This window comes from Watersipora subatra, chromosome 8 (genome assembly GCF_963576615.1).
Source record: "Watersipora subatra chromosome 8, tzWatSuba1.1, whole genome shotgun sequence".
Classification (NCBI taxonomy): Eukaryota; Metazoa; Bryozoa; class Gymnolaemata; order Cheilostomatida; family Watersiporidae; genus Watersipora; species Watersipora subatra.
In genome coordinates, this window is record NC_088715.1 from 55306917 (window position 1) to 55326501 (window position 19585).

The window sequence follows — 19585 nt, forward strand, 5'->3', positions numbered from 1 at the left end:
TTGGTTAGACAATTAAGATAGGTTAATTGGATAATTGGTTAATAGGTTAAACAATCAGATAATTAAGAAGCAATCAAATTTAATTTTACTTCTAGTTTATTGTAATTACATTGTAAAATATTTTTATTGTCATCATATATTTTATTATAATTCTACATTAGCATTGTATTTCTGATTATGACTCCCAAACTAAAAAGGTCATTATGTGTTCTATGGATAGGAAGGAGTTTTAGGTAATCAGCTTTTGTACGTGGTATTAACTGGTGCGAAATTGTTAGCACCAACTAGGTGTCTCTTTTCTATTTAGGTAATTTTTATGTTGTGGTGTCTTTTACCACAGCTGTAGGTGTTTTCAACCAGGAAAATTACACGGCCAATTTTTGTGTTAGGATTATTAGTTTTACACCAGGTAATATCTATAAATTGCCAAGATCGCAACATTAACAAAGCTTATCATTAACGGAACATTGAAACAAAAACTATTTTTGACACATTGATCTGGAAAAGCACTCATATAATTTTTAGAAAACATTTTATTAATGTTAATGTATTAATGTGCTTGTGTTCTATCTATTAATGTGCTTGTGTTCTATCTATTTTTTCTGACATATAAAACATATTGTATGTTGAGGCAGAAGGAGACACAACTCTTAATTTTGTAAACAGTAATAATAATTGCCTGCCGATTGGATTCTTAAATTTTCCAAAATGTGTTTATCCAATCTTTATGTTGAGTCTTTACTAGTCTTTGAAATCTAAATAATGTGTTTTTGACAAGCATTTATCGGACAGGTTACAATCTATCATTTTATCCGTTGTTAATGCTTTGCTTTTCGTTGGATTAACAAATAAGATAGCTGGTTAGTAAATAAGCCGTCATGCCTAATCTGGATGACTATGTTGAAGAAGTGTATAGAATTTCCAACAGCTTGTTAAGGAGAAGCAACAGTAATGTTAAATGTTAGAATTATTTGAAGTCTACGATGTCAATACATGGCCTGTGAAGCAGAGTGATACTGTCGTTACTCCTGCTTCAGATTGCCTCCTATCGGCTAGCTGTCAATCTCGGACTTTGCACTACTTATCTTATTGATATCCTCTGGACCTTCGGAGTGCTCTACGTTGTCCCACAGTCTAATGAATGTCATCATCATATTCTAGAAGATTCTACTGAGGAAATATGTCCTCAGACCAACTTCACCTTAGAATGGTAGTTAATGGTTTGATTTCTTCTTCTTGATTGTTTAAAAGGAGCAGATAAATCCTTAGCCGTTTTATAGTCTGTGTATGTTGTTGGCCCGTTTTGGGGAAACAAATGCACAATCTTTTGCTTTCCCCAAACACCTATCACCTTAATTTCTTGCCATTATTGTCATGCGGATTGACGCTATTATTTGGGTACTAAGGCTGTGCACTCTCATTGCTTCCGTTCAAATTCTGCATTAAGTTTTGTTTCAGGGCTGCTGAAAATGGACAGATATCAACAGTTCCTTTCACAAAGGTAACCACTGCTTTACTAAATGTAGTTTACCAATTATTAGTCAATTTGTTGACTCACAAAAGTTGATAGTCAAATTGGCTTGGTTGGCGCTCTGCTTTCTGGAAATCGATTTTATTTATGTGACTTACCAGCTTCACGCAAACTGATGTTTCTATACGATAGAGGGTGATTTTATATTCTTAACTTTGAGGGCTATACAATTTGGGGACATTTGAGAAACTCAAATTGTAATCGTGGACTTTTTGCAATTTAAAAATTTTTGGTCTTGATATGCACGCAATAGTACTCAATAACCGAGTCAGGTAAGTCTATTAACATAGACAAGCGTATCCACGGTGATGCGTCATCAAAAATACATAGTCTAAGATCTTCCCACGACCGAACAAGAGTGAAACGATTGATTGGGAGAATTATGATAAATGCACATGTGCACACAACTCCTGAAAAATTATCCGTTAACGGCCGTCACCAAACCCTTGTAACGAAATCCTATCAACAAATTTAACTATTTTTCAGTAAAGTCGTTCAAGTATAATAATGATACAAAACGCATATAAACCTATTTAAATATGTTACCAAGTCTTTGAAAGGTTACCGCAAATTCCTAAAACTAACCCATCTGATCGGATTCTACACAAATAGACAGATTTTTTTGGACGAAAGTCGCCACAAAACGCTTGAAAAGCTTGGATTAATAAAAGTTAAGACCGGAAATTGAAACGCCGGGCGACAGAGAATAAAACGATAAAGTCTTGCGCGTTTCACGAAAAAAAAACGTGCACTTTTCACCAGTCTATAGCATTGTCGAATTGCCGAAGGTTTCGGCAATTAACATAGGAGTACAGAAATCGTTTCATTCTTGCCGATTTCAATTTTTTCATTTTCAATTTCATTTGCCGACATATTTGAATACTTTCGCATTCTAACTGATGTCCAACGCAGTGTCAGTAAAGCAAATGACGATGATATTTTTTTAATGTTTCTTATGAGATTATTACAATAATTAATTGTAAGTTTGGATGACTACGGAACAATGACTACGTAGTACAGATTTTCTAAAAATCTATATAAATATCACAACTTCGTGATATTGTTAGCTATGCCGTTTTGAAATGTAAAAAAAATTGTGCTTTGGTTTTATATTATTACTATATAAATAATATTGTTTATTCTAATAATATCAGTGCATTTTACTTCTAATATTGGCCAATATTGCATTTCTCTTTTTGCAGGAGAGATATAAACATATAATCTTTTCCTTTTATTATTGCTATTTGTTGTATATAATAACACCCACACCCAGTACATTACAGCTACCATTGCAGTTATCCTATTTGACTGCTAATATTGCATTTGTCAACCATCAGTACCCTTTCTTTTTCCAATATCACTTGGTCGTGGGCTGTATGACAGTGGAATTTCTAGTTATAAATATGATTATGTTTTAAGGTTATGATAACCAAAGGCGTGGTTTATGACAAACAAATTCAGTGTATGCTAGAACTCTTTTATTGGACTCATTTGCATGATGTAATTAGTAGAGTAATTAGTAGAGTGCTCTGTTGTTTTCTGAAAGCAGCATATAGAAGACAACTCCAATTTTATTTGGTGCGTCAAGCATTTAACAACATTTCCAGTCCTTAACATATATTTGAAGGTGTGTAGAGAAGCCGAAAGTGTCCAGAATGCAATATATTTTGCGCATCAAATTATAAGACGGCTCCAGAATATTATAAATCAGCCAGATATGTCACTTTCAAGTATCTTAAGTATCTTCAAATGTCCTAGCATTCCCATAGCTCACCCTTTATTGATAGTTACATCATAATGATGAGCATAGAATGACTTGTCATTTTTATGCTTGTCATAACATTTTTATTTACATACAATCTGCTGGTTTTTGTGCTGCTACTCTAGACGTCATCTGGCAGTGATTTGTAGTTATTTGCTGTTGCTCGCAATGTCATGAAATAATGTCAGGTCATCATAGGCAGCATTCTTTATTAATGGAAAACTCTCGAGTATGCATTGTTTAGTAGTTAATTTACGTGTCATAGTCCTTTGGAATATCAATAAACTCCAGTTGATAAGTTGATCAAATTTATCAGCTAAATATAAAAGCCAAGAGAGTTGGGGCATATGTGGTAGAACACTCACAAGCTTGCACATTGCAACTAATGATAAACAAAATTCTAGAACCAAAGCTAAGCTTCAGTAAATAGACATCTCTTGTACCATCTCTGAAGTGCCTCCAATTGTAGAGGACGTTACTGCATAACTGAACTTTTTGTGTCTTCATCGTAGAAAGTTGTCTAAAGATGATATTGTCTTTAATTAAACTCTGCTAGCAAATGAGGTTCAAATATGTTTTTTCACTTGAGGCTGGTTCGCACTATACCGGCGTATCTTGTCGTTGATACCACAGTACTTTGGTGATCGGCGATGATAACAATACAATGTTCACACTGTCACAAACCCATCCGCATTTGCATCAGCGAATATTCATCACCGATGTGGTGTTCTCATTTTTTTAATGTTTCTTGAAGGAACAAAAGCAAAGAACCTCTTTGTCTTTGCATGCTCAAATCAAGTACTAGTCTCGCAACCTCTCATAAACAGAAATAAATAGATTACGCTTTCAGCAACAGCGAATCACCATCATCGAGATGGTGCACATTGTCGACGCTCGGCGAACTATTGGAAAGGTTTGACAGCTACCAACTTTTCCGACATATTCACGTTGCTTCGTCAATGCCATCGGTTTACGGTGTGCAGTCGACGATGAATGCTGAGAGGACAACTCCAACATACAGCGATATTGTGTAAACCAGCCTCTAGCAGCTAGACATGTCTGCCTGTGTTTATTGGTAGCCCAGTGTTAACCTGATTGCAGGTAATAAAGGAAGACTATTCACAATTCAGCTGGGTCGCCTGGCTCATAACTGTGTTCATTGTCGTCAGCATAACAGTTTCCTATACCATTGCTATAACATCTATATGCCAAACTGGTGAGTGGTCACGCATATCATCTTTTACTTCTTGTCATGGAAAGACTGTGGTTAAATTACCAATATTTACATGAGATCAGTAAACTTTAACTTGTGGGTTTTCACTCATTTGCATCATTTCTGCAGAATATCTAAAGGTCCTAGATTTTAGGCAACTGTTCATGTTGCTATACAAAATGGCAGCACGCTTTTATCCGCATCGGCAGCAATCACTATGGTCACAAACAAATATTAAGTTTCTATACAGCGATAGCGGAGCGCAACACCCTTATATGGCGCTGCAATTCTATCAAGGAAACAGCTGTGTCGCTATCATTCTGTTGTGCTTCGATGTCCTTGTTTGGCAGCAAGACAAGCATGTGATTCGCCTTTTTTGTCGTCCTTAGGTCTTCCTTTTCTATCGCTTCACATGCAGAGATTTTTGTTGACAACGCTTCACGTCAACATGGCTCTATGATAGTACCCTGTGGAAACAATATTTGCTGGTTGTCCCAGCTTAGTGATTCAGCACTGGCTTACCTAGGTGCTGTTACACTGTCGCTGTATGGAACCTTAGTAATAGAGTTTAAATGGTGACACGCAACATTGAAGCAGTTTAGATATTTGCAAAAAAAGACTTCACACTGTAGCTACTAGCCTGTCTTGACAAACTGTTGTTTTTGCGGAATTGTTCCCCCGTCAAGCGGGCGAGCAACACAACAGCTTGTCACAAGACGTATTGCACCTGATGCATCAACTGCACTGAAAGGGGGTTGTTCTCTTCCGTCTATGCGGCGTGGCTGCGATGTTAATGGCCGTCGCTCCATTGGCAATCATAACGGATTTCGCGCAAAAGTTTATGTAGAAAAAAATAAGATTACAACGTTTAACCAAAGACCAGTTTCTGTTGTAAACGTTAGTAGAATTTAAGAATAAAATAAGTTGAAAGTAAAATCCATAAGAACAAATAAAACTGACTGATACAAAAATAGAAATAAAACTGACTGAGCGCACAAATAACGACATGTTTGGTCGCTGTTGTTGCCTAAGTTCTCAGGTTCTACCACAGTTTACTGCAGAGACTGGTCGCTGGTTAAACATTGTAATCTTATTTTTTCTACATAAATTTTTGCGCGAAATTCGTTATGATTACCAATGGATCGACCGACGTTACATCGCAACCAAGCCGCATAGACGGAAGAGAACAACTCCCTATAAGTGCAGCTGATGCATCAGGTACAGTTCGTCTTGTGACAAGCTGTTGTGTTGCTCGCCCGCTCGACGGGGGAACAACTCCGCAAAAACAACAGTTTGTCAAGACAGGCTATGTACCTACGTATGAACATATTCCCTATGGCTAGCTTTCATTCTAACAAATTCTGTGGGAAAGAGTATAGTTTTTATTAGTTATTAGTGTTCTTTATCATCTTATTTATTGCAAAGACGTTGACTTGTGCTATATGTAAAAGCAATTGTAAAATCATAAATCTGATTTAGTGATAAACTAATAAAAACACTTAGTAAACAACAGTAATAGCAATTAATAGATGGCATGCTTTAAGTTTTTGGCACTGTGCGCTTTACCTTTCAGAGTTGCCTACTCGTGCTTTGTTTGGTTGTATCCCACGATGCATTGTCCTTTTTTTTGTTCTTTAAGTTGGCTGGGCATGTGTGTAAGTAAATTAAATACAGTCTATGCATATCATACAAGATACAAATACAAATCGTTGCATATGATCAGGTGTATATCAATGTTGTAGGTTGTACTTTAAGACTTTCGAAAGGCTAAGTGATATCGTCTAGAAACTTAAAACGATGCAAAAAAACAGCTTACCGTAATTATGCATACCCTAAGACACTTATATTTCGCTAGTATTTAGTTTCGTGAATAGCATACAGAGTAAAATTTCGCTGCAACTTAATTTCGCATCTTTGATGAGTGCGAAAATATAGTGATGTGAAAATAAATGCAGTGGAACAAGCATAATTAGATTCCTCAGGTTTGGTTCACCGGTAATAAAATAATTTTCAATTTGGAACTAGTTTGTAATTGTGAATCGCAGGTAGAATTGTGTGGACGAGATTGATAATACAATTTGGTCGCTTGCTGCCATTTGTTTCTTGGACTATCAATAAACAAAACTATTTAATTTCGCGTTTTCGCTCGTTCGTTATGATAGTTTAGTTTCGCTCATGAAATTTTCGCGAGAGGATGACTTCGCGAAAGTTAGATGAGGCGAATACATAAGTGTCCTAGGGTAATTCGCTATGTTTTATTTCGCAATAGTAATAACAATCATCCATATGTAGACACTGATCGAAATGGTTGGTTTGTATAATAAACTATCCGTGAGTTGTAACAAATAGTTTTTACAAATTAATGACAACATTGAAAGTCATGTTTTTAACTGTCCACAACCCTGTTGCTGCGGTGTCGTCTATCGGAGGCTCATGCCTTGGTGAATATATTCAACAATGTTATTTGACATTGCAAGATGGCTTATCGGAAACATGCCTTTGAAGCATCTGATTCGCACGATCTGTTTTATTGTGTATATGTAGTGGAAGGGTTCGTGGCGTCAAAATGGCCAAAGGAGAGATGGAACTGTATGAACGTTGGAGAACATCTGACTCTACAATTCTTTGTTTACCTCCTCATCTGCTTGGTTGCCATGACAACCATATTCTGTGTTGCATATTCAAACCCGAAGGTTAGTTGATGTTGACATTGACAGGCGGATCATTTCTTAAAGGTGAACTTACATGAAATTTTAGTAGATTCCTTCAGAAAGTATTTGGTATTTTTCTATCATTTACAATTGTTTTGATGTTTGAAGGAATCTGACAGTCCGGATGCTTCAAAATGAAAATCGGCAAAACTTGATTGCAATTAAACCATTCGGAAGAAAGGTAGACATCGCTAGTTGCTATAAGTGATATCCGTTGCTGCATTCAAGTAGCAATGTTCCGGAACACTATTCTGTTCATCTCTTTGCAACTAAAGGTGTCATAATCACACTTTTGAGTGTTTTCACCTCGATCAAGTTTGGTCGATTTTAATCTTGAAACATCCTGGCAGTCACAAAACCTCAAACATCAAAAGCAATCGCAAATAACTTAAAAATACTGATATTCAAATATTAAAATTTAATGTACGTTCATCTTTAACCCTTTAATCGCCAGGTTTCAATTTTTGGTTTTTACCAAATTCTATATACGCTAGTAAAAAATCATTTAAAACTGGGTTTACGCCCCTATACTTTTGGTAATTGGTTACCTTTAGTTAGTTATGGACTGTATATGTGAATCGCTAATACCTCTAAACCGCAAGTAGGTCTCACCCCTATCTACATGCATCCCCAGCCCTGAGTCCTATACCACAGCCTGGGGAGCTCTCCTACCACTACCCTTTATTTAAACAGTATCATTCAAATTATCAATATCAGTTATTATTTTTCTGGCAAGTTTGTATTAGAATTTTTTGTAATGTGACAAATAAATTGTCAACGGTGAAGGTGAAAGAATAAAGTTCTTAGACTGTGATTCAACAAATACAAAACAACGTCGTGTGATAACAAAAGCTCACTTTAGTGATTAAATTGCGCCTAATCAGCAAAACACTACTATTGCTAGGCATTTTAGTAAAGAGCAGACAATTCCAACTTTCAATGCAAATTGTGTGAGACATCAAAAAAGTTGAAGATGGGTTTCGTTGCTTTGACCATGTTAGTCGATGCATCAAAATTTTAACTTATGTTTATTCCAATGCCTTTTACAATGAAATGATTAGCAGGTTCTTTTGAAATTTCATGCACTATGCACTCACTATCCGCAAATTAAATACAATTGCTCACTATTGATTGGTCAGCTATGATTCTCAGCCAATGATATGTAAATGAATAATCTTTACAAGCGATCATAAAAACGAAAGCAAGCTTGCGTCTTGCTGTTAACTGTTGGTGTTGCTTGGGAGCACAGCAATTACCAGATCTCTGGTGATCCATGAAATTAGTAAAATCTTCTATAGGTCACCCAACATGAATGCTAGCTTTTCATGCATTTAGTAATAAAACTATTCTCATCATATATGTTGCAGCTCGGTTGTAGATTGGTACACTTGAGACTGAAATCTATACACAATTAAAATCTTGTTGCCGATTCTACCATTTTTGAAACATTGAAATACTGCCCAACCACGAACACGCAAACTCATTTAAACATCGGCGATTCATGTCGAGTCTCCATGAAATTTATATCTGACGATTGCCCGGGTATTTCTATTTATCAGAGCCGGTTTGCACTGAGTTATTCAATTTCTTTCTTTTAGTTTTCAGAGTTTTCTATGCTACACACAATTGTTCGTAGTCAGAGTTCAAATTGCAGATTAAATTGAAATTTGATCTGCAATTTGAAGATCGAATTGCAGATCGAATTTGATCTTATATTTGATCAGGTTATAAGATCAAATATATTATATATTTACAAGTATATATTTATTTTATATCAAATATACAAAATTTACAAGATCAAAATCACAAAATACATGATTTGTAATTTTTTGTATTTAGTTTGGCGTGTAAACTTATGTCAAGTGTTGATTAGGTATTCTGAAGAGAGAATATTTAATTTATATTTACATGAGTGAATATTGAGTAAGATATTTAATTTTTATTGCTATGTGTAATCTCCTGTACTCTGTCATAAGCAGATTAAAATGTGTTATCTTTTGCCCTTATCCAATAAGAAAAGTTTATGCCAACCTCTGTTCTAGTGTTTATAGTAGATACAATATTTTAAAATTTGTATGACTAGGCTTTTCATTACAAAATATTGGCAGTTACATATTGCAAACACAATAATCATTGATACCCTAGAACACTTATGTATTCGCCTCATCTAATTTTCGCGGAGTCATCCTCTCATGAAGATTTCATGAGCGAAACTAAACTATCATAACGAATGAGCGAAAACGGGGAATTAAATAGCTTCGTTCATTGATAGTCCAAGAAACAAATGGCAGCAAGCGATCAAATTGCATCATCGATCTCGCCCACACAATTCTACCCGCTGTTCACAATTACAAACTAGTCCCAAATTGTAAATTCTTTTTTATGGTGAACTGAACCTGAGGAATCTAATTATGTTTGTTCCACTGCATTTATTTTCACATCACTATATTTTCGCACTCATCAGGGCTGCGAAATTAAGTTGCAGCGAAACTTTACTCTATGCTACTCACGAAACTAAATACTAGCGAAATATAAGTGTCCTAGGGTAGTAAGCTTTCACAGAATATAGTTTTAGCATTGCCAACAATTGGTATTTGTAGATTAATAAAATGGTCATAGGAATGAGATAATATTCAGCTCTGATTTGATAACAAAATCTCCATCATAAACTAAAGATTAGCAGGTGTTCTATTTTTCATTTCTCACACTGGGTATCCGCTCAGAATAATCCATGTATTTGGCTTAGAAAAAGCAAATAAAAACATGTGATGTGATCATATCTGTACAGATTGTTATCTTCACTCATTAAAAAAATGAAATGTTCAGAATTTAGCCTACATAATCATTCAAAAACATCATTTTACTGCTTTTTGGCTTAAATATTTGAAATCGTAACAAATTGAGGATCAATTTAATCTATAATTCAAGGCTGGTTCACGCTATCGAATGATAACGATGTTCACACTATCACAACCCCATCCGGGTTTGCATCAGGAAATACTCCTTGACGTAGTGTTCTCATTTCTCTCTTTAAATTTTTACAAAGAAACTTCTTTGTTTTTGCGTGCTGGAATCAAAATCTAGTCCCGCAGCGACTATCGTAAACGGATGTGGATAATTCACACCATCCGCAACCGCGAATTACCATCGCCGAAATGGTTCACATTTAAAGGGCGGTCGTCGATGCTCGGCGAACTATCGGGAAACTTTGACAGCTGCAAAGTTTCCTAACTGTCCGCTATGCTTTGTCGATGCCATCGGTTCACATATTCGACGATGACCGCCGAAAGAAAAACGCTGACTAACGGCGATATATTGTGAACCAGCCTTTATGGCTATTGACTAAATTCACCATGAGTAACAATGTCATGTATGAAAATTTTACTTTTAAAACAAAGTACTCCAGTTTATTTCGAACAGAACTGTATATGTTGTTAACTGACTGGGTGGAACTATCATGAACGTGTTTGTTGCTCCAGCCAGTCTCTTCTCTATTAGTATCAATATTCATTTGTCTTGGTATTCTACTAGCATGTATTCTTGACCAATGAAGGTCTTTCTGGAAACTTAAACCATAACTGTCACGTACAACTTTTATCGTATTTTCCAAATAAACCAGACAAGCTGATTCCGATTTTGTACTCAAAATAAAGATTGGTCCACTAACTTTCAGAGTATTGAAGGTTTTTTTCAGGGTTAGTTTGATATATATCGCTTGATATCTATCATCGATATATATCGCTTGATATCTATCATCGATATATATCGCTTGATATCTATCATCGATATATATCGCTGATAGAAAAAGTCAATTTTATCATTCCGTTTTCACCTTACAACTATTGCTAACAATCTCAAAATGCTAAATAACACCTAAAATCATCAAATACTTGCATAGGGACCTATTAGGTTTACCCAACGCCGACAAACAAAGACAGCCAGACCAAGGAGGTGACATTGGCTAGACCAATTAATTAGTGTTTGAGTTCAGAAGAGTTTTTCAGATCTAAATCGTATTCCTTCATCTTAGTACTATCTCCCTAACCTGATTATCTCATCTCATGTTAAACTGTTATATTTTATTGCCTTATTGGAAGACCAGCCTACTGAAAACCCTTTCAACTTCATAATCCATGATTTTGAATTGAACAATCTGACACCCAGAAACAGAATTGTAAGCACATTACACTGGCTCACTGAGATGAGAGAGTATCTCATCATTTTCTGTAAAAATCTTTCAATGAATAGCTTCAAAGGATTCTGGCTCAGTATAAATTCTATAAATAAGAGGATATAACTCTGACTGCTAGTGTTGAGTGTGTGTTTTCATCATGTGGACTGGTTCACAGCAAGTTGAGAAGTTGTCTCGGTGTGGTGAAGGCTGGCAAGCTGGTGTTTGTTTACCAATACCTAAACTAGACAAGAGTAGGACATAAGAACATACTTGGACTACCATACGGTATGTTTCCATGGTGCGCAGTACTGCGAAGCAGCCCTCTCCGAAGTCGAGGGGATTGTACGTTTCCATACTGCGCAGTGGTTTTCAGCAAATTAGCCAGAAAAGAGAAATTGTATAAGTCGAGTCGCTGGATGGATACATGGAATCGATCATGCATACCGAACGTCAGAAAAGGTCTTTTTATGCTTTTGTCATCATTATACTTTTATTTACAATACACATTCACAATGTTTTACAAACCTTAACACAATTTTTACAAATAATATATTTTTAACAAATATTTATATAAGTAATAGATTATTGAAATGTTACTTTAGGGCTTGCCACCTATTTTTCGAAAAGTGTTGGTATCGATAACAAAGTCCAGGAAAGTAATCACTTCATCATCTTCGTAGGAGCAGACCATAATTAAATTTAAGGGAAAAAATATCGGAAGAATAGCAAAAACAAAGATAAGCAGGATAACTTTTGTACTAGTCTATGGCGCTCGAAGAATCTGTTTCCACGGCATGAGAGCTATGCGCAGCCACTGCGCAACTGCCGTTTCCTTGCTGCGAATTTGCACTGGCTTCGCACTGACCAGTGCGCAGTGATTTCAGGGCGAAGACACCGTTTCCATGATTCGGAGAGGGCGCAACTCCGAAGCACTGCGCATCATGGAAACATAGTGATAGTGTGTATTTACTAATTTGCACTATTTTGTTTGCACTTTGCATCCATGTCATGATTTCCAATCCAATGTTTGATGAACATTTTCATATTTATAAATATTATCATTATACTAGGCCTACAATAAATCAAGTGTTTGGTATTTTGGTATTAAACATTGCTGACTGGTCCCGTACAACCTATAAAATACATCAATCACAACGTAAACACCTTACAAGTTCAACCTAGTTTCAAATTTTTATCAGAAGTACCATAAATATCAATAAACATCATGATATATATATATATATATATCAGTGATATGATATTTTTAGTACGAAGATAGGTTAACAATATAGCTGGAATTTGTTTCTTTTTAGGGATTCCTCGTGATTATTGAATATCTTGTATCGCTGACAGCTGGTATGCTATGTGCGTGGTTTCTACCTGTCATATTCTGGAATGCAACCAAAGAGGACCGCATGTAAGTTGAGTAGATCAATCTCTACAGACAAATATAACACACATTGAATAGATCCCTTCGTTACGGCTGATCACCTTCATTTGTATATATATATATATATATATATATATATATATATATTTTGAAAGGTTCTGCAAAGATTGCTTGACATAGATAAATTTATGCTAATTCTCTTGAATAGCTTTTCTCATTGACTCACTCCTTAGCTATTGCTAGCTTGAGCTTAATTAGCAGAATTTGTTTTTGTAGACATTTTGCTCTACTTCTAGAGCAGGTGTCGATGGAAAGTTCTATTTGTAGCGCAACTGTCGCCACCTTCAAAGGTTACGGCAGCTGTTAATATATGGTATGCGATAACCACCCCTGGCTCACATTGCAAAAAGACAATTAGAGTGTCATAAACAATGCTATAACCATTTGGTTGTGTAAATGGGTATGTATTATGACTATGTTGGTAACTAACGGGCAGACAGGTTCAGCGTTATAATTAAAAAATGGAGAAAAACAATACAAAAGAGGGATGTGATCTCTGGCGTGATCCTCTGAGGTATACGCAGTTTTTGTTGTCTGAAACTTTATGTATGATTCCCTTTGGGAAGTTATACACGTCAAACAATATACGTCAAACCATTTATTTGATTTTAGTGGGCAACTGTTTGCCTTTTTCGGTTTATAATTTTTGCATGGCATAATTGGAAAAAAAATTTCGGGTTGCAATGAAATTATTGCCCATGAAGTAATATATATATATATATATATATATATATATATATTACTTCATACACGTAATCTCTAAGGTAGCATTAGACTTAAAAAACACGGAAATGGCAAAACCCTCATCGTTTTGGTCTCTTATCCACATTATTTCCTCCATGGTCATTTTTATCACTACATCTATTTTTACTGTTTCATAAGTTGAAATTAGATTAAATCAAATTTAAATTAGATGGACCAGTAGCTATATAAAATTTGAAACGTTACTTGGTTTTCTTTATGGACATTTTGCTAACTGGTGTGATGCTTACGATATTTCATCTACAATTTTTAAAATATTTGTGATCCTTATGGAGCTTGAGTAATGAAAAACTACAACGTTTTTTTACAAAACTTTTATTTTTAACAAATTTAAGTGTACATAGTTGAAGCTGATGAACTTAGTAATTGATTTTTAGTTGTCAAAGCATCTATTTAAGAGTTATAAAGAAGAATTGAGTGTCAAACTAGTTGAACTGATCGGGTATTAATAAGGAATGTCTAACCATCTGTACAACTTTTCAATTGGCCAACTTAACTGTTTTATAAATTGAAGATTTAAGTTAAGTTTCTGTGAAGTCTCGGTTAAGTCTCTGTTAAGTTTCTGTTAAGTCTCTGTTAAGTTTCTGTTAAGTCTCTGTTAAGTTTCTGTTGAGCAAAATTGTGTTAAGCTTTTGTCATTGTTCCGGAAACAATTTTTAAACTAAAGCAGGGAAGTTTCTAGCTTCTTTCATGCTGGCAGAGCTTCTTCCATGTAGCTAAAATTGCATTAATTATTTAAAGGTTGAGAACTTATTTGGAATTGTGTTCTCTTATTTTGAAGAAGATAATTCCAAATGAAAATAAACAAAACATCTTTAGCAGTTTTCCTCTCCTTAATTAGGCTAGTTGACAATGATGATTTCCAAATTTTTTGCGTTTAAACTTTTTTAGTTTTGGCAAAAAGTGATTCTAAGTTATATGCTTCTGATGTCTATGAACAATAAACTATCCTCCGTTTCACAGACATGCCACCTTTTTTCACCAAGTATGTAACTTCAGATTTGATACTGCTGCAACTGCAAGGGAAGCCTGGGTGCACGTTTTAAACATGAAAATTAAGGTAGTTGTTATGAGGTGGTGTATGTTCAGTTATATTTAAGTGCTTGTCACCTTATTAGGAGGCTCAATTAGGAGGCGCTGATTTATGTTGGTTGCCTTTATTGGCGATTTATTTGCTGGTAATTAGCATATTGTTATTAGTGAAATGAACAAGAATAGACAAGCTTTGTGTCATTCAGCAATGCAGTTAATAGCTTTTATCTCTCTATTTATAGCTACCTGAACATTCCGGCACCCCTGTCCAAGCTGCAAGTATGGTCCCAGTACAGCATTATCTTGTTTTACAATCTCTTCCTCATCTATACTGTCGTTGTTATGTGCTTAGCAATCGCAGGAATAGAAAACTACTAGGTAAGTAATGACAACTCTCAACTGATATTTTATCATGTTCCTCCCACATCTTTGGCTCAGTGCCATGCTGGATTGTCCACCACCACCAAATGGCTCTCTATGCTAATGCAATTCCCGCTCTACCGCATCGTTCTTAATTTAGACTGCCAGACGAGTCATCATATTTCACTCTTATGGATGTCCGTTGGCATTAGAATTCATTCCTAGTTGCGTACGTGTTTGAACCGCAGGTGGGCAATAATAACACCTGTAAAAAAAACTGAGCGTTTTATAGAAACTGTTAGATTTGTCTTATCAATCATTCAACATGAGCCGTTAACTCTATTAACAAAACTTAATAAAAATCCAATACCAAAAATTCTCAGCGAAAATTTACCGTACATTTGTAGTAATATATTTTAATACACAGTATTTACATGTATAATATATATGTGACCTCTCATGTGAAAATCAACCAAAATGAGGGATTTTCAGATTTTGAGTTAGTAACACAGCCAGATGCAGAATTTTGTGGAGCATTTAAAGCATTTTGAATTTGTGAGTTAGCTTAAGTAGTTCATGAGATATTGCGACTTTTTGGCAGGCACGTCAGCCAAAACTCCCAAAATCTGAAATGGAGAAAATCGCGAATAAAGACGCGACGCACAGAAATAGGTTGTTTACGTTAGGTTCTCCTTGGATACAGCCATTTGTATTTCACTGACTGAGGTGAAACTTGGTCTATAGGGTAAGTAAGCATGCTGAAACAGCTGGTGTATATCATTTTAAGGTCAGGACAACAGAAGACTGGTAAACCCTGCTCTCAAATTGAAAAAAAATTGTCATTTTTACGCATCCGTACGTTACACTAACCGCACATTAGGAATAAGATGAGAAGCTCCTAGGTATATCACCACTAACTGATAGGCTTCAGGATTTAACATCACATCTGAAATCCATACTGAGGTTTATTTTGCCAAAACACTGAGTGTAAAAAAACACAAGGGGTATCAGACCCAAAACCACGATTACATTCCTACTCATATCTGACTCAGAAAAAGGCTAAAATTCATGCTATGGTCACGTTCTACGTCTTTTACCATGAGGCTTCAGGCAAACTAAACCCTCAGTGCCAAGACGGCAACATTCTCGAATGTTAGTATGCAAGTATTCTTGGCGGTCATAGTCTAAACCTTCTGGTTTTATCACATTCGGCAGTCCATTGATACCTTCGAGTCTTACATCATACATCATGGCAGGGGAGTCTAGATACGTCTGAACTTTTACTTTTCCTAAACAAAACAAAAACATGGCTGTGCATCAAAGTGACCCTGGTATCATGGTTAGCAAACAGTACACACAACAATCTATGAGAATAACCTGTCATCGTACCGGGGTAAGCTTGGCTGATAGAAAACTTGTGAAAGCTCTTAATTCCTTTAATTTAGAATTAAATCCTTAAATTCCTTTAAATTAAAATTAAACTCCTTTAATTTAGAATTTCCTTTAATTCATAATTAATTTAGAAAAAATCTAAAGAATGAGCTAATGAGGTGATTGGCAACGGATTCTGACTCTGACACACTTCTACGAGTAATAGACTTAGTGGCCTAGTGATCGTGTGACGGAGGGATTGGTTGCTCATGCCATAGGATTAATGTCAGCAGGCAAAAAAGTGAACACACAGGCATTGACCCATTGAATAAGTCATGTGGCAACTGGCAATCAATTATGAGTGAAAACACACCTAACTCAGGCCAGTGAGTACGACTGATCACTGAGTCATGTATTGTATGATGTAATTTTATGTGACTCAGGGAGGCATACACTGGGCCAGCAACTAGTAGGCTACTACACCTATACTATTACTACCAAAAATGAACAGGGTTGATCAGAAAAAATTCAATAAGGCCGACCATGATTATTTAAAGTTGCATCTAGGCTTTTTTCTGATCTTCTCCTTATGCTGGAAAGGTTTTATGGTGTTTCCATCATCCACACAAGTAGAAATTCGGCCCGCGATAATCAAATCTAACTCTGTCTTTGAAATTCCTTTATTGTAAGTCAGCTGACTGAAAATCAGAGTTCTATCAAATTTGTTGATGCAGTCACACTTGCAACTGAAGCTAATAGGTTCATCAGGCACCATAGGATGAGTTGGTAAGCTGGCAGCAGGTGATTCTGAGTCATTAACCGGAGTACTATACGAGTGAATAACAGTTAATCCTTCGGTAGGTTCAACATCGTCTTCTTCATCATTAATAAATTCGGGCATCCGAGCTTGCAGGTCATCAGTAACATGAAAATCCGTATCTCTAGACATTGTTTCTTTATATTCAGCATCAATATCATCGAGCAATGTGCCAATTTCTTCAGATTCATCAGATTAAAAAAAATTCGAAGTTTTAGAATCTTCACGAGTCGCCATTTTGATGACGTCACGATCGCATAGCAACGACTTTGATCGCAAAATTTCGGCATAAGGAGCCAATGAAATCACTTTTTGACTTCAGAAATGAATTCCTCACACTCTGATTGGTCTAGGGTAAAATAATAAACAAAGTAGCCATGTGCTCCCCAATAAACCTAATTCAAACTTCGAAGCTACATTACTAACGATAGTGAATGCCGACTTTTGGTCGATTTTCACGCGAGAGGTCACATATGTTTTATATGTTTATAATATATTGTGGTGAAGTCTAAGAGGGCAATGAGTAAGCCTTGATTCTCCATACTTCGTAGGCGCTCCCAAATTTTGTGAATGCCTTGTGACTAGAGCATTCGATGGCAATACATGGCTATCTTCATTGATCTTAGGCTTGAGGGTTTTCCTCTCACTCAAGCAACCAATTTATATCTTACTGATTCCACTGACATGTTACCCCACATTTTACTGTGTTACCAATAATTATGGTTGGTGGTGCTAAAGAAATTTAATCAGAGTCTTAGCTGTGACCAACCTGTTCAGAGCGAAGGTAAAAAGGGAAGTTGTCGAGTCTCTCGGTGAATAGCGCTTACATTTATTAAAAGCGTCAGCTGAGCTTTGCATAGAACATTACGTGCAACGTTCAAAATAGACTGTGTGGGATTTAGACTTGACATGTTTTTTTTGCATGATTTATCGTTGCTGCAAACAGATATGGGCTTGAGATGTTCCTTACTCAAAATTTGAATTTTTCTAGCCAGGGATAAATGCATGTCTTGTGTCAGCATTGAATGGGTACCCATGTTTTGTAGGCTGTGATGTAGGAATCAAGTCCAGCAGGTAGGCAACAATAAAATCTATAAATCAACACTATAATAATTGCATTGCGTTTCGCAAATCTGATGCAGATTGAAATATTTTACTTTTAGAAGTAATAAAAGTATGTTTGGTTACAGCAATCTGTTTTACTTGGTCCTACATACTATTATAGTATGTTTTAAATCTTGTTAATTTATTGCTAGTATCGTACATATATTGAACAGTTAAGTCATTGTGATTTGGCGAGCAAACAACTCCTATGTGTGTTCTAAACTAAATGTGAATGTTCAACAGTATTTCAGTTAAATGCTACAAAACGCTAGATATAACTTCTTTGTAAAACTTGTGTTGAACATTATGATAACCAGATATCTTTTCAGTAGTATAATTGAGTTGCGCTGCTTAGATTGAAAGTAGTAGATATCCCTACATTTTTATGTATTGTCGTTTTCTCGCATCATTTTGTTTTTCCAACCAACTCTACATGTTTGCCTTTCCAAATTCTACTATTCGTAGGCCGTAGTAAGTACGCATCCGGTAATGTCGGTATTAGACCAACATTTTAATGGGCGTCTAATAAATTTTTGTTTTCATTTTAACACAAGTTTTTGGGATGAAAGACAAGTTAGTCGAAATCTTATATTTGCTCTGATGTTTCAAGACTCCAGCAAAATAGACTACATGCTTTCTTGCTTAATTCAACCAAGTCTTCAATCTAATTTTTTTTTGAATTTTTTTAACTTTTACTTATTTTTTTAGTGCTTGTTTCTATTCCTTAAATTATTGCGCCTTTGTGATATTATCTTATATGATTTAGGTGTCCAATGGTCTCCTCTACATTCCCTTCTCTCTAGAACGCAATACTAACCCTCAACGGTAGTTCCAGCTCCGTTCCATCCGCTAGTTTGTTAGTATTATTCATGTTTTTTGACATTGATTCCACTTCATTACGTATAACTTTATACAGAGCATCACAAATTTTCACTATATGGCCTGATCTGGCATGAGACTGTCGTAGCCATATCATTTCTGATTCCATAACATATCTATTTTCTGATGTTTCTTACCATGTAATTGACCATTATTATGCTCTCACGTTTTCTATGGAGTAGGATGCTGTTAGCTTGCTACTTTTGGAGTAAGTCCAAAACGTGTTTCTATTTTGTGTCCAGGTCATGAGAATGGTCCAGTAAAATACTTGTTTCTTCGTTAGCTTCTGTTTAGCGGGCTTCTTGTAGGCTATGGTGCTCTAAGCAGATAGTTTTATAATTTTTGTCATGGAATATACATGTATTTTTCACTTAAATTTGCTCATTTTTCATATTATATCTGTGTAATAGTAGTTTATG

The 19585-nt window shown here is 35.7% G+C and overlaps 1 protein-coding gene across 1 annotated transcript in view; it reads left to right on the forward strand.

Annotated features, from left to right (window-relative positions):
* LOC137401627 (uncharacterized) overlaps positions 1-19446 on the forward strand; it is a 44073-nt gene extending 24627 nt beyond the window's left edge. The window contains exons 9-16 of the mRNA XM_068088068.1: positions 1038-1210; positions 1459-1501; positions 4395-4509; positions 7051-7199; positions 12705-12808; positions 14878-15013; positions 18230-18257; positions 19054-19446. Coding sequence (XP_067944169.1) covers positions 1038-1210; positions 1459-1501; positions 4395-4509; positions 7051-7199; positions 12705-12808; positions 14878-15013 — 720 coding nt within the window. The 3' untranslated portion in view covers positions 18230-18257; positions 19054-19446. The remainder of the gene's footprint in view (positions 1-1037; positions 1211-1458; positions 1502-4394; positions 4510-7050; positions 7200-12704; positions 12809-14877; positions 15014-18229; positions 18258-19053) is intronic.
* The last annotated feature ends 139 nt before the right edge of the window (positions 19447-19585 follow it).